This window comes from Tamandua tetradactyla, chromosome 4, assembly GCF_023851605.1.
Source record: "Tamandua tetradactyla isolate mTamTet1 chromosome 4, mTamTet1.pri, whole genome shotgun sequence".
Taxonomy (NCBI): Eukaryota; Metazoa; Chordata; class Mammalia; order Pilosa; family Myrmecophagidae; genus Tamandua; species Tamandua tetradactyla.
Genome location: NC_135330.1, coordinates 6846224 through 6864449, shown reverse-complemented (window position 1 = coordinate 6864449; position 18226 = coordinate 6846224). Strand labels below are relative to the sequence as shown.

The 18226-nt window shown below is 44.6% G+C and overlaps 3 protein-coding genes and 1 non-coding gene across 9 annotated transcripts in view; 2 read left to right on the top strand and 2 right to left on the bottom strand.

Annotated features, from left to right (window-relative positions):
• NUP210L (nucleoporin 210 like) overlaps nt 1-5900 on the top strand; it is a 272420-nt gene extending 266520 nt beyond the window's left edge. For 5 of the 6 annotated variants that reach the window (XM_077156246.1, XM_077156243.1, XM_077156244.1 and 2 more), the window contains 6 exons: nt 703-852; nt 2025-2275; nt 2751-2955; nt 4744-4848; nt 5506-5580; nt 5667-5900. In XM_077156246.1, the coding sequence (XP_077012361.1) occupies nt 703-852; nt 2025-2275; nt 2751-2955; nt 4744-4848; nt 5506-5580; nt 5667-5767 (887 nt within the window). In that variant the 3' untranslated portion in view covers nt 5768-5900. The remainder of the gene's footprint in view (nt 1-702; nt 853-2024; nt 2276-2750; nt 2956-4743; nt 4849-5505; nt 5581-5666) is intronic. The other variant, XM_077156247.1, reaches the window with a different exon arrangement.
• A 227-nt stretch (nt 5901-6127) lies between these two features.
• RPS27 (ribosomal protein S27) lies at nt 6128-7770 on the bottom strand. Its single transcript, XM_077156249.1, has 4 exons — nt 7719-7770; nt 7296-7404; nt 6575-6685; nt 6128-6211 (listed from the first exon to the last, which is right to left on the bottom strand). Exons 1-4 carry the CDS (start codon nt 7722-7724, stop codon nt 6183-6185), a joined length of 255 nt encoding a protein of 84 aa, XP_077012364.1. The 5' UTR covers nt 7725-7770; the 3' UTR covers nt 6128-6182.
• Nucleotides 7771-8210: 440 nt separating this feature from the next.
• Nucleotides 8211-8318, bottom strand: LOC143681870 (U6 spliceosomal RNA). The gene has a single exon (XR_013174922.1). It is a non-coding gene; the product is annotated as a U6 spliceosomal RNA (small nuclear RNA).
• Nucleotides 8319-11251: 2933 nt separating this feature from the next.
• RAB13 (RAB13, member RAS oncogene family) lies at nt 11252-15508 on the top strand. The gene is made up of 8 exons (XM_077156241.1): nt 11252-11510; nt 12786-12846; nt 13711-13771; nt 14031-14108; nt 14225-14314; nt 14483-14548; nt 14641-14694; nt 14936-15508. The coding sequence occupies exons 1-8, from the start codon at nt 11387-11389 to the stop codon at nt 15008-15010; spliced, it is 609 nt and encodes a 202-aa protein (XP_077012356.1). The 5' UTR covers nt 11252-11386; the 3' UTR covers nt 15011-15508.
• Nucleotides 15509-18226: the final 2718 nt, after the last annotated feature.

Below are 18226 nucleotides of genomic sequence, written 5' to 3'. Positions count from 1 at the left end.
TCCAATCTTAAAATTTTTCAGATTCTTCTACAGAGGAAAAGTACTAAGTTTCTTCATAGTATGTTTACGCATTGTTGCATAACTTATGGTTTTAAAGACAGTTTCCCCCCCAAATCTTCCTAAAACCACAACTTATTTTACTAAGAAACCTCATACAACAGTAGCTCTGATATTGTTGAATCTTTAAAAGATAAGGAAGGATGGTCACTGGACCACAGACAACTGGGAAAGAACTGAGACCAGTGAGAAAATGCAGGGGCAAAGAGGACACCCATTCCTATTCAATCCAGACTACTACTCGCTGCAGCTGACCCAGATATGGTGCTAGTCCATTTCTTAATGGTTATATGACTCCTATTAAGGCAATTCTTGTGGTGAAGTTCCAGGAAATCTTTGACTTAATCAGTAATGGAAAACGAGCCTTCCTGGACTTAAGAGCTACCTTCCCAATTACAGTGCTTTATTTTTAATAAATGTTTTATTAAATTTCCCTGTAATGTTTTATTCCCACCACCATTATGAAGAAAATAAACTAAACTAGCAGAGGCAAGGGACTTAAACTATCTATTCTTTTATCTTGATTGTAATAAGGGAGACAACAGAGCTGGGCAAATCAGGGAGAACCTAATCCTCTTAATGTTCTTTTTGTATCAAACTGCCTCCATGTAATTGTTTCTTTTTAAAATCCTTGTGACATATTAGGATCCTGTACCCCAAGGCAAGCCTTGGCCATTTCAACAATACTTCTTCCAGAGACTCTCATGTTGTGTCATGTACAGTTCAGTAATACCTTGCTAGACATTCCAGCAAGTAAAGTTTTTCACGTCCATTCAGATTTCAACACAGAGAAAGGTAGGTTCCACCAGTCGCTACTGGTTTCCCTTCAGTTTTCATATTTGTATAACTGTCACTTTCTTATTGAACTGCATTTATACCTTCCAGTTTAACCTGATATATAACTATATAACTATGGAATCTTTCTCAATCAACGTTTTTGTTCAACCCATCCAGCAAACTGTAAGACCCTGTGTTTTTCTGCGGCGTAGTTTGCCATACTGTTACAATTTATAATTTTCTTGTTAGTCCCACCATCTGAGGGTTTGGATTATGTCTCATTCATCTTTTATTCCCGTATATATTTCAATATTTGAATATTTATTGTTGAATGAAGGACACTCCAAGCATATGAGCATCATTAACAAAAGTGGAGAGTGGAACTATTTATCTAAAGTGAGGATTCTTGTCAAACATAAGGCATTTGTACTACGTCACAGCATAGCCTCTGAAGTTTGAATGGTACAGATAATGAGCAATCATTCAACACACTGGTGAGCACTAAATATATGCGTGATGTGAGGACAGGCACGAGACGCACAGAGAGGCCAAGACAAGCAAACACATGGACACCAGGGCAACAGGGAGAAAGGCATCACCTCCCTCAAGCCTGGGAACTGAAGTAAGGTTTTACAGAGGAAATGTCTTACAAGAATGACTAGGAGTGAGCTAGATATGAAGGGAGGACATTTCCTGGCAGAAATTCCTGGAGAGGTTTTTTGCAAGATTTGGGAAATGAATGGATCTATAGTTGAGGGAAAGGATGTCAAAAGACAGCTGAGGTTTGAACTGGGTGTCTTGAAAAACAATTCCACTGAGAACAACAGGGACATCAAGAGGTGGTGCTGGTTTGAGAGAGGTGATTAAACCATTCCTGATCTTACCAACTCCATTCTATATCCTCAGTACTTAATAGCCCTTTGTACTATATTATTTAATGCTGATATGTTGGTATATCAGGAATGGTATTCTTCAGCAACAAGTTCATTTGTGGGTTCCCTGGGATTTTTTTCCCCACCTTTAGTACTTCCCTACAGTAGCCAATAGTGAGCTGATTCAGAATATTCAAAAACTGAATTCACATCTTCTCTTTGGCTGAATTTGCGTGTCACCATTTTTCCTTTCAAACCTAATTCAGTTGGCTCACCTGTCTCTGAACCTTCCTGCTCAGTTTTTCTTCTTTTCTTCAGGAGTTTATGTCTGCCTTATCAAAGTTCGACCCCAGTCAGAGGAACTGCTCCTGGCCCTCAGCATGGCTGACACCTCAGTCTATGGGTGGGCCACACTTCTCAGTGAACGTAGCAAGAATGGAATGCAAAGAATCCTTATCCCTTTCATACCAGCCTTTTACATCAACCAGACAGAACTGGTTCTTAGCCACAAACAAGACACCCGGGAAATAAGAGTACTGGGAGTGGACAGAGTTCTTGAGAAGTTAGAGGTATGTTAAGATCCAAACCAAAACAGAACTGGACATCAGGGATTTCAGAAGGTTTTTCTTTCTCAGTCTAAGGCTAAAAGAAGTTACTGAGTGACAGGAGATAAATCACCATAGGCAATTTTTAAAGGGAAGGAAGGAAAAAGTCTGTTTCACCCTAACAGGAAGGTCCCAACAGAATCTGAAGTCTAGGTCATAAGCTTGTCAGTTTGGAAAACCAGTAATAGAGAACAATCTTCTCTCCTTTTGAAACTTTTTTGAAGCCTACTCTTTTCTTGCAACTCCTTTTTTCCCCTTGTCCTTTAACACATCTAAGAGGGTGACATGGTAAATGACTTCTTATAAGGTCAGACAGCTAGCTAAAATTAGAAATCCAGGTCTTATGACAAATTCTTTTACTGTTATTTAAAATTGGAAACACTGACACAAAACTGGTTTTTCCTCCTTCAAACAAATGTCATTTTATCTGTTCTCCTAGGTCTTCCCCAGCTCCCCGGTTCTAGTGGTCTCTGGCCATAGGCACGCTCCCCTCACACCTGGTCTGGCCATCTACCTGGTAAGAGTAGTCAATTTCACTTCCCTCCAGCTGATGGCATCACCTGTTTTCATCAACATTTCCTGTGTGCTCACCAGTCAAAGTGAGGCTGTGCTGGTCAGAGCTATGAAGGATAAGGCTGGTGCAGGTGAGCATCAGAGGCTTCTATTTTTAATCTAGAGGGTAAAGAAAATACAATTATTCACAATTCATTTCATTAGAAACGTTCGGCCACTTGACCAAGATTATTCACACTTGTTGGGGCAGGGATCTTAACTGATAAGAAAGCTCCCCGTTTGTATTTTGGGAAGGATTGGCATGAATTTGTTAGCTTTTGTAAAGGCCTATTTACCCTCTTTTCTTCAAGTCTCCAGGCCTTTTTTGCATCCGACAATCTTGCTGAAATCTTTATTCCAGGGAGTAGCCAGTTTAGAAATGATGCCAAGTTTGGGTGGGACGGGCATACCAAGGTTTGGAGAGCTGTTTTGAGAGCCAGATAACCGTCCTCCTCTATAATTATATCGTCACCTCCACCTGCCCTATTCTCACAACTCTGGGCAGCAGGTGTTTTTCTAAGAGTTGAGGAAATTGAGATGCTCAAGATTCCACCACTAGAAAAAGCTCAACTGCAGTATGCTGGCCTTGTATGCTCTATTAGAAGTGTTTAACCTAGAGTCCATGGATCCCCAAAGGTCAGCGGATTCGAGGGAGCCGTCAACTTGGATGGGAAAAAGAAATTGCATTTTTATTTTCATTTAACCTCTAATCGAAAGTTAGCATTTCCTTCAATTACACAGACATGAAGCCATGAAAAATGGCAGTGATTTTTCATGTTGTCAGATCTCATCACTTCAAAATCACAGTAGTAATCAGACCTGCTGCTAGATCTTAAGCAGTATACATACTATATCACAATTAGGCTTTTTAATATTTCAATATTGGTAACTTCAGCAGAAATCTAAGATTAGTTTTTATATTAACGACCTTGATTTAATTCATTCCCTTTGTATTTCTATATATTTTATGGTTTTAAAAATATTCTCAATATTATTCCATAGGCTTCACCAGTCTGCCAAAGTTGTCCATGGCACACACAAAAAAATGGTTAAAAACCCTTGCAGTTTTTGTTAACAAGGAGTCAGTATCAGTAGTAACACTGCACCCATGGTGTGTGCGGTGGTGGGGGAAACAGATGCAAACATCCAGAGCTGCAAGTTGGGGCCTGCAGTACTCATAATTCAGACTAGGACAGAGGTTTGAGAACTGACAATTTATATGGGAAGGCCTGGAAATTCAGCAATGTTGGCAGGGTGAGAGAGGTGTGCAAAAGATATGGAATGGAAAGAAGTATATTTCTAGACACTTATGAATAGTTTGAAATAATCAAATACAAATGCTTTTTGAAGTACGCTTCAAAACACAAATTTTATTGCAGTCAGGGTTAGATACAATCAGATAGCTCCCCAAGAAGTGACATCTTGCCTAAAAAAAGAACAAAGGGCATCTGAATTGGTCATTGTTATCTATATTTTTAAATAAAAACTGTATAAAAAATAGGACAAATGGGAAAAATGAGTGGATTTATGTGAGTTACTGCAACTATAGGATATATGGGAAATCAATGTTGAGGCCAAAGAAAGGTTAGAGGTACAAGAACTAGAAGTTGAATCAGTATAGGCTTTCATAAATTTAGTGAAGGGAATTGAGTTTAAATAAACAAGGTTAACAGGAATTTTAAGGTGGCAGATTTTATTACTTTGGCGAAAGGAAGAGGTGGAGGACCTAAAAACCTCTTCTCTGGTAAACAAAACAATTTCATTAAAAGGCTGAATTTTTAATACTTCTGCCACTCTTATGACCACACTTTTTTTAAAGGTAGCACCTGCCCTGGATGTCTAATTAACTGCTATCCTCTTTTGTCCTGACTAACCTATAGGTCAATGTGAACACTCAGGTGTCCTCCAGCAACTTACTGGTTCTTACCACATCCTCCTCTTTACCCTCTTTGCAGTGTTAGCATCAACAGCTTTCATCTTTCTGGGTAAGGAGACAGTATTCAGCACCATGGACTTTGGAAACTGCCTTCACTATTTCAAACTAAACGGGGATGAAAATAGTTTATTACATCTAATTTGTCAGAAGTAGTTGAAACTATTTTAGCCCACTGTACCCTTTATTACCCAGTGGATAAAAGATCCCACTCACCTGCCTTCTACCACAAAGCAATAAATTGGAAGTGGCAAACCAGTGGAAACCACTTCTTAAGGAAATGACTACTTTTGTTTAAATTCATAACTAGAGGTGTGAGCCACACAACACATCATCGCTATTGTCCAGATCTGCATTTTCCCTCATCTTTCAGCCAGAAGTTGAAAATAAATATCTCTAAAATAATTGGGCTAAATAAAAGAAAAATACGCTTTCCTAAATAGTTACAGCTTTAAAGTAACAGTTACTATTAGTTTATCTAAAGCATTACTATTCTTATAGCAATACTTATATTTAAAATTATTTAAATTCCAACTTATAATATACAAGCTACTAAGATACCATGTTTCACTCATGAGAACTAGAGCCCAAGTCTCATTTCCCATTATAGTTCTTGCTTCACAGATCACACTGTTACCCTTTAACGCATTCCTTCTCCTCCCTCCAATTGAATCATATAAACCATTTTTGTAATTTCTCCTTTTTCCAGCATACAATGCCTTCCTAAACAAGATACAGACAGTTCCAGTTGTTTATGTACCAACTCCAGGAACATCACAACCAGGTAAAGCAGCACTATCCTCATTTTTGAAAAGCTCCTATATACATGTTTTACTCACTTGAGCCTTCATCTCCCCCCTTTACTTTTAGGTTCTTATTCTCCTACACCCTCTAACCCTCCCTTCATGAGTCCACAACCCCCAGTGGCCCAGAGCCGACGACCATATTCGTTATGGAGTATAAGACACTAAACTGTGCTTGGACAGAATGGAGTTTTCTAAACCTAGAGCAGCAATTTCTACACTCATAAGCCCCCAAATAAGGCTGAAAACTGTAAATAAAGGGTTAAAAGTGGTGTCATAGATTGTTTGCGTTTTAACTGTTAGTCTTTAATTCTACGAAAATATAAAGTGAAAAAAATTCCATTAAAATGCTATTTCAGTTCCTTATCAAGCTCAGTGATAACCAGGTGAATAAAAATGTCCCCAACAGACTTTTTAAGTACTTAGCCACTTACTTGCCCCAAATGACTCTAGTATTCCATTCTTCTGATTGCCCCTGAATACTTGAGGCAGGAACTTCCTAGCAGTAAAACAAGACAATAAACAGGATGTATCCAAAATGTTTATTGTGATGGTGCCCCACTCATCTTGCTTCAGTGTGCTCTTAGTGCTGCTTCCTTCTGAAGGAGCATCCTGCAAGGGAAAGGTTAGAGATTAATTTCACCCTGTCCAACCCTTCCCTCACCCCCTCAAAACGAGCATACTTCTTATGATCAAATATCCATAAGGCTACATCTTTGTTTGCCTCAATTCCTACAGCTACTACCCATTCAAGGACGCTCAAAACAACTTGGGCACATATGAAGCCACTTTTAACACCCATTCACTCCAAGTTTAGAAAGCAGTATTTTGAGATAAGGATAATACAGGGAGTTTCTGGTAATACCTACTTTTTTTCAAGACTATCAAATCCAACCTTCTTTATGATACATTCTGAGCCTTTACATTATACACGGTTCTATGACTCAAATTCCAGCATCACATTATGCATTTTACCTTCTGTAAGCCTTGCTTTTCCTCCAGTAGGCTGGCAGAGAACAGTGGAACAGCCAACACACAAAACTACTGTCTGTGCATGGCTAAAGACCGTGGTGATTTTATAGCACCCTTAAAAAAAAAAAATCAAGAAGTTAAGTCTCACACCTTTCCTATCATAAACATGTTATTAAGATATACGTGTTATATTGTGAACTTGAAATTTACCACCCTATTCTACATTTCTGATTACCTGCTTCTAAGGAAGCACTAAAACCATTTCACAAACAATCTAGACTGCATGATCTTGCCTATGAATTTGTTGTTAACTAGGAGCCACCATCCTAGAGCTTAAAGAGAGAGGAGTAGAACCAACAATTATTCAATGGTGAAAAGAGAATCCTCCACTGGGAAGAGGGGTGCTAACTAATGTGTCAAAATATTCACTCCTTGCTGTATGATTAAAGCAGCTCAAAATACATCATCCCATTGACAGCTTGCTTATGGAATTTTCATGGGAAACCAACGTGGAATTTCAGCAGGCTCCTCCTAAAGTGCCAAGTTTCACCACTTTCTCATATATTTGAGTTTTAAAAGCACGAACAGTATTCTCTCCACCTTACAGACTAAGAAACTTAAGCTGCTAGGCTATTTCTAGGGAACGACACAACTCACGCACACTACTACTTTTCCCAAGCCCTGGGGTCCAGTGCTTCTCCTGCCTCTGCAAGCCACTCCTCACCTGGACATTTCACATCCATGAAGTAGGAGTTGGGGCTCTGCACCAGGCGCTTCTTCTTGTGTTTCCTCTTCTCCTCCTCTGGAGAGGGATGAAGGAGGTCTTTTGCGAGCTAAGAAGGGCAGAAATGCACAGATTTAGAAACCACTGGCGAAAACGGGACGATCCAAAACAGCTCCCAGCCGCCACACACCGGGGAGATCTCGCCCCTCGCCGCCCCTGGTGTCTGCGCAGCTGGGCCGCCATCTTATGTCCTGTACACTCCCGTCAATGCAGGTAGCCCACTGGCCATCTGCGGTCCCTGTGGTTAATGTCTTAGGAAGTGCAGAGGGTAACTGAGGACTTTCTACGATTCGAAATCAGCGTGAGGGGAGCGTGGGGACAGAAGAGCGACATCTCCGCCGAAAACTGGACCAAGGAACTCACAGGCATGTTCTCGTGGGGAGGTCGTCACCGCCGGAAAGGAGCGAAAGCGGAAATCCTGCTCCTTATATTGGGCATCCTGACGGAAGTGATGTAAAGCTCTAACACCGCCATCTTGTGAAGGTCTTTCAACTTCTGACGACGGTGGAGAGCGAAGGGGCTGCCATTTTAGGAAGGTCTCTAAATGATATTCGTGACACAGTTTTGTCGCCATATTGAGAGGGTCAGTTTGCTAGAATGAGGAAGTTAGCATTTGCTCTTCAGGGACAAACCGACACCTTTAAATTTTCGTATTACACCTTGAGACTAGTTGCCTAGTAAGGAGGAACTGCTGAGGAAAACACCAGCGAGAACTCTATATCCGGGACTTCATAAATTTCTTTACTATTTTTCAATAGATTTAATTTATCCATTTTTCTTTGTTTAGTTTAGTTTTATATTAGAGAAGTTGTACATTTACAGAAAAATCATGCATCAAATACAGAGTTCCCATATAAAAACAAGGAACGCTTTACCGAATTTGTGCCTCATCTTTGTGCAGGAGTCATGCTAATCTTCTTTGTATTGTTCCAATTTTAGTATATATGCTGCCTAAGCCAGCACAAATTTACCCATTTTTAACAACTCATAAATGTGAATATAAAAAAGAAAGTCCTCCTCGTGTCTCCTTCATCCCCAACTTACATCCAGGGTAAACCATGGTTAAAATTTATGATGTCTCCTTTCAATCCTTTCCCTCTGTTTAATAGTAATTACATCAAATACTCATATATGCTTACTTTGTTCTAACTGCTTTTCATATGTTTTTATACAGCAATTCTATGAAGCTGAAACTATTATTCACATTTTACACATTAGGAAACTCATGCCAAAAGAAGTTACATAATTTTTCCAGAGTTAACAGAATATGTATCTGTGCAGCTATGCACATCTTCACACGTATGCACACACACATACGTATAAAGATACGTACAGTGTGTAAAGATATGTACACATATACGTGTATTCTTTTCACCTGTGTGGCTGTATTTGTAGGTAAATTTCCAAAAGTGAAATTGTTGATCAAAGGGTATGTACACTGAGAGGAACTACTAAATTATCTTCCAAAAGGATTGTGCCAATTTACATTCCCACATCCTTCTCCCCACATGCTCACCAGCACTGCCTTTCTAAGACTTCTAATTTTGGCAACATTAACATCCTTGACAGAAAATGAGAAGAAAGGAACAATGAAGACAGAAGCATCATCTTTTCAATAATCGCCAAAAGTTTAGAATGTCCATTTGTCATACAGGAGGAAGGAAGAGTACCCAGGTGGCAGCTTATGGCCTGGTTAATTCCAAAGGAAATTGATGGGGCAAAGTGTGTGAGTTCCAGTGAGAGGTATACTGGTAAGGTTTAACAATGAGCTCTCTGCAGGGAAGCCTAAATTTGTGTTTTTTGCTGATTTCTGTGGCATAAATGTTCCCACCATGGCTGGTGGGACCAACGTGATGTCACTGAACACAGAAATTTGAAGCCATGTCTCTGTTTTTATGAACCATTAAGAGCTGGCTCCCGCACAGTACTTGTAGGCTGGAAGAACACCTAAGGAGGTGACATTTAAGCTGAAATGTGAAAGGCAAGGAGCCAACCATGCAAAGATCTATGAGCATTCCAAGCTGAGGGAAGAGCTTGTGAGTGCAAATCTCCAAAGCTGGAATAAGCCTGGCATATTTGAGTGGAGAGAAGGCAGTGTGGTCAAAGCTCAGGGAGCTAAGGGAAGAGTTCTTTCAGATGAGGTTCCAGTGAAAGCAGGTACACCTGCTACATCATAACGTAGTTTGGGGACATGAGCAAGAATAATACATCCCTGGGGATGGAAAGTCCAGATTCAGGCAAACTTAGATTTAAAAAAGAAAAAATTGATGGCTCTTTTCCAGAACAATAAATAAATGAGTAATTGAAGGACAGGTAAGATAGTTTGGTCAATGAGGAAAAGCAGGGAAGATTTAAGGTTTGTGATTGAGCTTGAAAACATAATGCACATAGAATTACCATAAACCTGGCAATTTCACTTCTAGGTACATATCAAAAAGAATTGAAAGCAGGGGCTCCAGCAGAGACTTGTACACAGATGTTCATAGTAGTGTTGTTCACAATAGTCAAAAGGTAGAAACAATTTGTGTCCATCAACAGATGAGTAAACAAAATGTGGTATGTATTTACAATGGAGTATTACTCAGTCTCTTAAAAGAATGAAATTCTGGTACATGCTACAATATGGATGCACCTTGCAAGCATTGTGTTGAATGAAATAAGTCAGATACATAAAGATAAATATTGTATGATCTCACTTAGAATATGCAAATTCTTAGACACAGAATGGATATAAAGGTTACCAGGGGAGGGGGAGGAGGAATGGGGAAGTGTTGCTTCATAGGTACAGGGTTTCTGTTTGGGGCCATGAAAAAGTTTTGGGGATGGAGGGTGGTGATGTTAACACAACGTGGTGAATATCATCAATACCGCTGAAATGTACACCTAAAAATGCCTACATTGGGAAATTTTATGTTACATATATGTTTATAACAAGTTTTTAGAAACAATGGACAAAGAGGGATTGAATAGTTACTTGAGAAGGAACACAAGGGAAGACAGAAGATGAAAAGATTAAGTGAAATGACAAGAGATGCCTTCTCACGACTACACACCGTCATTCATTAGACAAGGAGAACCCGCCTGACTCGCTGTTAGAAATGCAGATGTTTTGAATAGCTTTATCCAAAGGCAAAGATAAAGTCGTTTCTTTGCAGCCGTGCTCGCCATACTTCAGCGTCCTCGTTGCCATTCAGTGGGGTGTCGGGAGAGGAGTACAAGGCCATGTTAAAAGGTGCTCGTGAAGAACGAAACCAGACCTTCACTGGTCCGTCTCTGTCTTCCCGAGCTGGCCGATCGGAGAAGTCACACGCGGAGCCCCGAAGGAAGACGATTGTCGCAGGTCCCCGAACGTCCTGGGGCCGCGCGCGCCTGGAGCGGGCCAGTCCTCCCCGTGTCAGTTCACGGGATTCTCACCGGCTCCGGCAGGGGGCAGACGCACCCAGCGCGCAGCCCGCTCTGGCCTCCGCTCCCTCCGAGGGGAGCCGCGAACCCTGGAACGGAGAGCTCGGAGCGCCGCGTGGCAGCGCTGCCCTCGCTGCGCCCAGGACTCTTCTCTCTTCTTCGAGGAGCCTCTCCACAAATCAGCGCCCGGCTGTTGTCAACTGTCGGTGCCACCTCGGCCCTCGCTCTGGTTTCCCTTCAGTTAAGTCCTCCAAGATTCCTCTCCCTCTGGTGGTCTGGATGAAACGTCTGCCCCTTCGCCCCCGTCTCTGGACCCCAGACTGGGAGAGGGACGGAGAGAGGCGCCGCGGCCCCCAAAGGCTGCGGGAGACGGCGGGGTCCGGGCGGGCCTGGCGGGACGGGAAGGCCCGGGGAGCGGACCGCGGCGCGGCCCGCCTCGGCCCCGCTAGGGTGGGCGGTCCGGGGGTGGGGCCCGGGGAGGGCCGCCTCCCGGCTTTCCCGGAGCCTGGGCGGAGAGGGAGGAAAACTTCTTCCTGGCCTGGGCTCCGGGGCTGCGGCGCCTGCCCTCCAGTCCCGCCCGCCGGTGCCCGGCGCGTCCCCACCTCTCCCCCGGCTCCCCAGTGTCCGCCATGGCCAAAGCCTACGACCACCTCTTCAAGTTGCTGCTCATCGGGGACTCGGGGGTGGGCAAGACCTGTCTGATCATTCGCTTTGCAGAGGACAACTTCAACAACACGTACATCTCCACCATCGGTGAGCCCGCCGGACGTGTCCCAGACCCCACTCCCGGGGCCTCCTCCCCAGGCTCCCTGCTTACTAGGGGCGCTCGTTTTCAGCCCCCCTAGAATGAAGCTCCTAAACTCCTGTCCTTCAACCCCTGCCTAGACCCTTCCCCCCTACCGGGTCTCTGGGTTGGTACCCAAACCTCAAACCTCGCTGAGGCCTGCAGGTAACATCCAAGTGCTGCCAGCCCCTCATTTTCTGGGTACCAACTCCCTAGCCTCCCCAGACCCACCTGAACACCTTCCTATTTGCGTCCCGGGTCCTCTTCCCCCACCCCCACCCTAGAACTCTCTTGATTCACCCTCCACATTGCCTGTACCCACTCTCCCCCTGCCTGGCTCCGGACTCCAGCCCCCTTTCCGTCCCACTGAGCTTCACTCTCTCTGATGGCATCCACTTCGGCAGACTCTGGCCGCCAACCCAGTGGGGGGGTGGGGAGGGTGGAAGTGGGAGGCTGGGGGTGCAGGAGGGCGGCGGGGGCGGCAATTATGCCTGTTCAGGCAGTGTGGTGACGAGGATGAGCGTGAGGGCACTATTGGGGCACATGACGCAGCCTGGGGGGACCCAGTGGGCCTGGGGGAGGCGCCCAAGCTTCCACTAAAAAGAACATTGTCTCCCCTCCTCCCCCCTCATTCTTCTTCATCCCCTCCAGCCTGGGAAATAAGAAAGAATCTCAAGACAATACTGGTTAGAATGGGAAAGGGGAAAATGACCTCTTTCCCAATTCAGCCTCTGGAGGAATCCCGTTGAGTCTTATTTCCCAGCCTGTCCTCCTAGTGAACTCACATAGACTGGCACCAAGGGGCCTTTTCCCTCACAGTTTATCCTGTGGGGCCAGGAGGGTGGGTGGAGTACAGAGAGTAGATGGTTCTGAAAAAAAAAAAAAAACACAGAAGGGAAGAGGAATCTGAATGTAATAGTTGGGGGAGACAGAGTCTGAATTGAGAGGCTGCCAGCTGGGATAGCTGAGTGGACCAAAGGGTCTTAAGCAACCCTGCAGAAATTTCATCTTTTTCCCACCCCCAAGTTTCATAAAATTGAAGTAAAAGCAGTGTGCTTACAGTGCACACATAGCTCCCAGAAAATTCTCCTGGTTCCACACTTTGAACCAGATCACTCTCCAGGTGCCTCCCCTGCAGAATTTCTGAAGCTGCCCCTGCTCCGTTCCTGTCCCTCCCACCACCGTACAATTTTACACGTAAGCACATAGAAGTCTCACCTTCAGTGTACACCCTCCACCCCTAGGAATCGATTTCAAGATCCGCACTGTGGATATAGAGGGCAAGAAGATCAAACTGCAAGTGTGGTGAGTGAATCCCCTTGGACTCCTAACCAGACTTCCCCATTCACCTCCTACAATCCGTTTCCCTCTGTTTTGCTTCATTGCTGTCCCTTCCTTGGTCACCCCCTCTAGCAAATCTCCTAATCCATTTCCATCTCTCACCTTCATTCAGCTGTCCTTCCATCTCTCTGCTCTACCAACTATTTTCAATTTTTTTGTGACTTTTTTGCCTCCCTTTTTTCTAACTCTCTTGCTTCCCCCAGCTCCAGAGCATTCACCTAATGTGGCCATAAATGTCTGTTGAGCTAAAATGTGGAAACAGGCTCTGAGCAGTTAAATGGCAGATTTAAGGCATTGACTCCAAGGCCAATGTTCTCTGTAAATTATGGAGAGCCAAGAAAGCCCAGTACAGAGGTTTGACCTGAACTTCATAAAGAAAGCTGGAGACCCTGGTGGTGTTTAATGGTGAAAGGCTTAATGGAGGCATTATAATATGACAGATACAAGCAGACAAGGCTTCAGATCCGGTTCCTGTTACTTACCTGCTGTATGATCTGTACTAATTATTCAGCCTCTCCAAATCTGTTTCATTTGTGAAATGGGGACAATAAAACGCATCTTACAAAGTTAGACTAAGGAGTAAATAAAATGATACATACACACAATACCTGACACAAAGTAAGCACTCAGCGAACATCCAAGAGAGAGCTTGTTTCATGGGTCTCTACCATCTCTCAACCGCAGCCCAAAGGTCGTTCATCCCATCCTCCTTGCTCCCTGATTCTATTCCTCTCCGCTCCACCCTGTTGCAAAAGCTAAATTCTTTTGGGGAATTGTCTTCTTGGAAAGTTCTTCACTCTATCCTACCCCTCTGTTCCACCTCTTCAGGGACACAGCTGGCCAAGAGCGATTCAAGACAATAACTACTGCCTATTACCGTGGAGCCATGGTACAGAGTATGGGTCTGGGCAAGGGAGGAGGGCGTGGGGTGACAGAATGTAGGTTTATGAGTACAGAGGGACAGGGATTGGAGCAGGGAAAGAGAGCAGGGGGCACAGTGTGGGTTGCAGAAGGTTCCGCAGAGCTTGCTGTCTAGACCTGCAGATGGGACCTTCAAGATCATTAAGAGGGCAGTGGCAGGAGAGGCAGTGGGAAGCTTAAGCCAAGGAATATGGCCCAAGCCTCCGCGGTGACCTCCACCATCCTAGGGCATTATCCTAGTATATGACATCACGGATGAAAAATCCTTTGAAAATATTCAGAACTGGATGAAGAGCATCAAAGAGGTGAGAAGCCTCCAAAGGCGATGAGGGCTTTGGGAAGGGAACTGGGTGGGGCCTGGAGGGAGAAGGGTGCCATGAGGATGGCCCGGCTGTTACTTGTCTTGCCCTTTTGCCACCAGAATGCCTCAGCTGGGGTGGAGCGTCTCTTGCTGGGCAACAAATGTGACATGGAGGCCAAGAGGAAGGTGCAGAAGGAACAGGCTGATAAGGTGGGGGCCGAGCTGGGCGATGTTGTGGAACTGGGCTGGGAGGACCAGCATGAGGCTGGACTGCAGAGGAGTTGGCTGTTGCTCTTTATTCAACCACTCTCTCCTTCCCGCTTCAATACCCACTCCTGCCACCCTGCGATCCCCTCCCACCCCCTGCCCTGCCCACAGTTGGCTCGGGAGCATGGAATCCGATTTTTCGAGACAAGTGCCAAGTCCAGTATGAATGTGGATGAGGTGAGACCTCCCAAAAGAGAAGGAGTATTGGAAGATGGATTTTTAACTCCCCTCCAATCTGTTCTAAGCATTCCCTCTTTTCTCCGCTTTAGGCCTTCAGTTCCTTGGCCCGGGACATCCTGCTCAAGTCAGGAGGCCGGAGATCAGTGAGTTAATTCTGCTGGGTTAGATATAATACTGTGTGTGTGTGTATTTGTGTGTGTGATACAATACTGTGTGTGTGTGTGTGTGTGCATTCCAAGTAAAATCTAAGGAGGGGAGCAATGCTAAAACTTCCCATGAGGGTGGGTCCCCTGCAAAGAGTTCATGGCCTCATGTCCCACCCAGCCCTTCACACCCTACTCTCTTCTTCCCACTTCAACAACACTTCTTCCCTTCTCCCTCCAGGGAAACAGCAATAAGCACCCCAGCGCTGATCTGAAAACCTGTGACAAGAAGAGCACCAAGTGCTCCCTGGGCTGAGGACCCCTTCCGGCCCTCCCACCCTGAGGCTGGAGGCGTGACCTGAGGGAGGCAGGGCTGCGGGGCTGGGCAGGGGAACGAAGAGAAGCAGGTAGGGCCAGCAGGGCTGGATGGGTGGATGGCCGAGAGAATGAGGAGAAAATGGAGAAGGAACAAAGGAAGGAGAGAGAAGGTAAAAAAGAAAAGGCATAGGAGGTAGAGTAGAGAGGGAAGGAGCAGCAGAGAGGATGGAGGGTAAAGAATTGAAGACGTGAAAGCAGGTGAGAAGGAGCTAGGAAGAGAAGAGAGGAGGGAAGGAAGGACTGGTGGTCCCCGGCCCCAGAGATCCCTGGGTTTCCAGGGCAAATCTAAGTGTAAGTAAATTGGCTTAGTCTGTTACTCGATCGGGTTTCAGGGTCCTGTGAGAGATGCTCAGCACCGTCCCCTGAAGGTCTAGCCCTAGCCTGTCACTTTGCATGGTCTTTCTCAGAATTAAAGGCCACCACTGGCACAAATGTCTCTGGTTTGGATAACATCCATTATTGTCAGAGCTACTGTCCACTATATCTCCTTTTCCTGGCTCTCCAGGGTGGTTGGTCCACCTGAATCTGGGGTGGCAGGATCAGTCGCCCATCTCTCCCTCCCCCAGCTGTTTAACCCATGGGGACAGCAGCACGGAGCTAGGCAGGAAGGAACCCGAGATCTGGACCCGCCTCCTCTAGGGTACCCAGCCAGCCATTCTAGGTACCTCTAGGTACCCAGAGGAGCCTGTGGGCAGAGCTTTGACCTGAGCTCAGCAGAGTCCAAGAGAGGAGAAGGAATATTTTATGCATCTCCCTAGGCAAGTAACAGCCTTAGCCTCAGGGAAATAACAGGACCGGGACCAATTATTAACTGAGTTATTCCTGCAAGCTTCTTTTAACTCTGGCAGCAATCCCTTAGGAAACTACTAGGCATTATCATTTGCTTTTATAGAGGAGGAAAATGAGACCCAGCAAAAGTTCATATATTCATTAAATATCTGAGCATCAACTATGTGTCAAGCACAAAGTTAGGTTAACATAACCTTTGGGTGGTACTTAGAATCAGAGGGACAAGCAAATTTTCACACAGTTCCTAACTACTGAATGACAAATTTGGCATAACTATTGGCATGCAAAAGAACCCCCACCAAAAAACTTCAGCTTGACCCACAGACCTATTAAATATACATAGCCCCCTTTCCCTCCTGCATAATATGTTTTAAGCGGCAAAGCTATCTCATGGTTTTTTCCACGGCACGGGTGTTTCAGTGGTAGAACGCTCACCTTCTATGCGGGAGACCGGGTTAGATTCCAGGACCATGCACCCCTCCAAAAAAAAACTATCTCATGGACTTGGTCTTTTATTGGGATGTATGAAAAATGTCAGATTTGGTTTAAACAAAACACTGTTAGAGGTTTTACTCATGGATTATTCAAGGCATTTAAGAAAACTCCAGTCCTGCAGCGTGCAGATGGACAGCACAACCCCGAGGTCAGCAGCAGAGCGTTTCTTGTGCTGCTGTTTCTGTTGGGAAAAGACAACACTCAGGAAAAAAGTCTGATAGTGCTGCAAGAAGGACTTGCAAGATGATTTGAATAAATGTATTATTACATCTCCAATCCTCGGTTTGGTAATGAGAAAACTTACCTATTTGTAGCTTATGTTTGAGGCCTGTAGTCAACTGCCTGACTGGTTTAATTTGCTCAAGAGATGAATCACATTTGCATTTTGTGAGTCCCAGGAAGCAGATTAACTGATAACTTCATTATAGCTCAGAGCAGCTATTTTCAAATGCAGTTTCAGGGTAGACACCCTATTCAGTTGCTTGCCAAGGCAAGTGAGATCTTACCCTTGTGATGAGACAATGTAGGATTTGGTAAAGAGTAACAATGCTACCTTTCAGCCAAAATCTTTATCATACCCCAAAACTGTAGGGAAAGCCCACAACCTACTTTCCTTAACATACAGCTATTGACAGACACACACATAATAATGAACAAAGTGAAAAGTAAAATTGAAGTTCAGCTTTTGCCGGACTTATTTTTATTTTTTACTCTCTTCCAGTGGTCTTTTCACAGTCTGATAATTTCTGCTTTTGAGAAACCAGCTTTAAGTTTGATGGGAAAAATAAAATTATGGGACATACCACCAGATATACTGTTAATCCCCCAATAAAGTGACCTAGCCTTTAGGGCTGAAGGAGAGTGGAAGCAGTGACCTTCATGCTAGAAGAACTTCTTGGAGGAGGAAAACATGGGGCAGGGTTAACATGATGAGAAAAGTATGGCGACAAGCCCTTCGATCTTGAGAAGTGAGGTCCAAATTATTTTATCAGCCCCACATTTATAAGTTTAATTTTAAGTATCTCCTTTCCTTTCTACTAAGCATCTAAGAAAACCAAATTCACATGGTCCAGTGATGTGGGAGGCTGCAGACACACGTACATGTGAGACTAAGGGAAATTATGGCAGAATTAGAACAGTTACTAATAGATTACCAGACAGTAAAGCATGAACCTGGAAGTGTGGGGGGGGGGGTCAAGGTTTAACTTCAGGTGAGTGGAAAGCAGACATAAATCTCTGGCCTGGGAGAAAGCTGAAAAGTCTGGGCTCAAGCCTCAACTCTCCCACTCACTAGCCATGTGAGCTTGGACAAGTCACACTCAGAGCTTACTCATAAAAAGGGATCATAGCAATTCTGCTTCCTCAGGATTCTTGAAAGGACCAAATGAGTTAAATGTTGACTTCCGAGTATGATAGGAATGTGAGGCAACATTATCGGGAGAGTACAAAGACAAACTATTTTCATATGCATGTCATTTGCACCTCTCAGGAAACCCGAGAAAATATATTAGCATTGTCATTTTACACAGAACACTGTTAGCCAGAAACTGTCCTAAATCACATCGCTAATAAGCACCTGAATCGAGACTCAACACGTCCTGGGACCTCAAATCTCTTCCCGCGCACTAATGACTATTCCATTCCGCAGTGGCGAGGAAGAGCTGAGAGCGTTTGGGGCGGCGATCCAAAGGGCCGGGGCTGGAAGGGGGATACATCACGGTGGGAGGAGGGGGCTTCGCCTGCCGAGAGCGGAAAGGGGCTCCGGGCTTGGCAGGCTTCCTGCAGCCCGGGTATTCCCGCTCCGGACACAAAGCCCTTTCGCGTCTCTCCCTGGACATAAAACCCAGCTTCTCCCTGGACTTGGAGGACG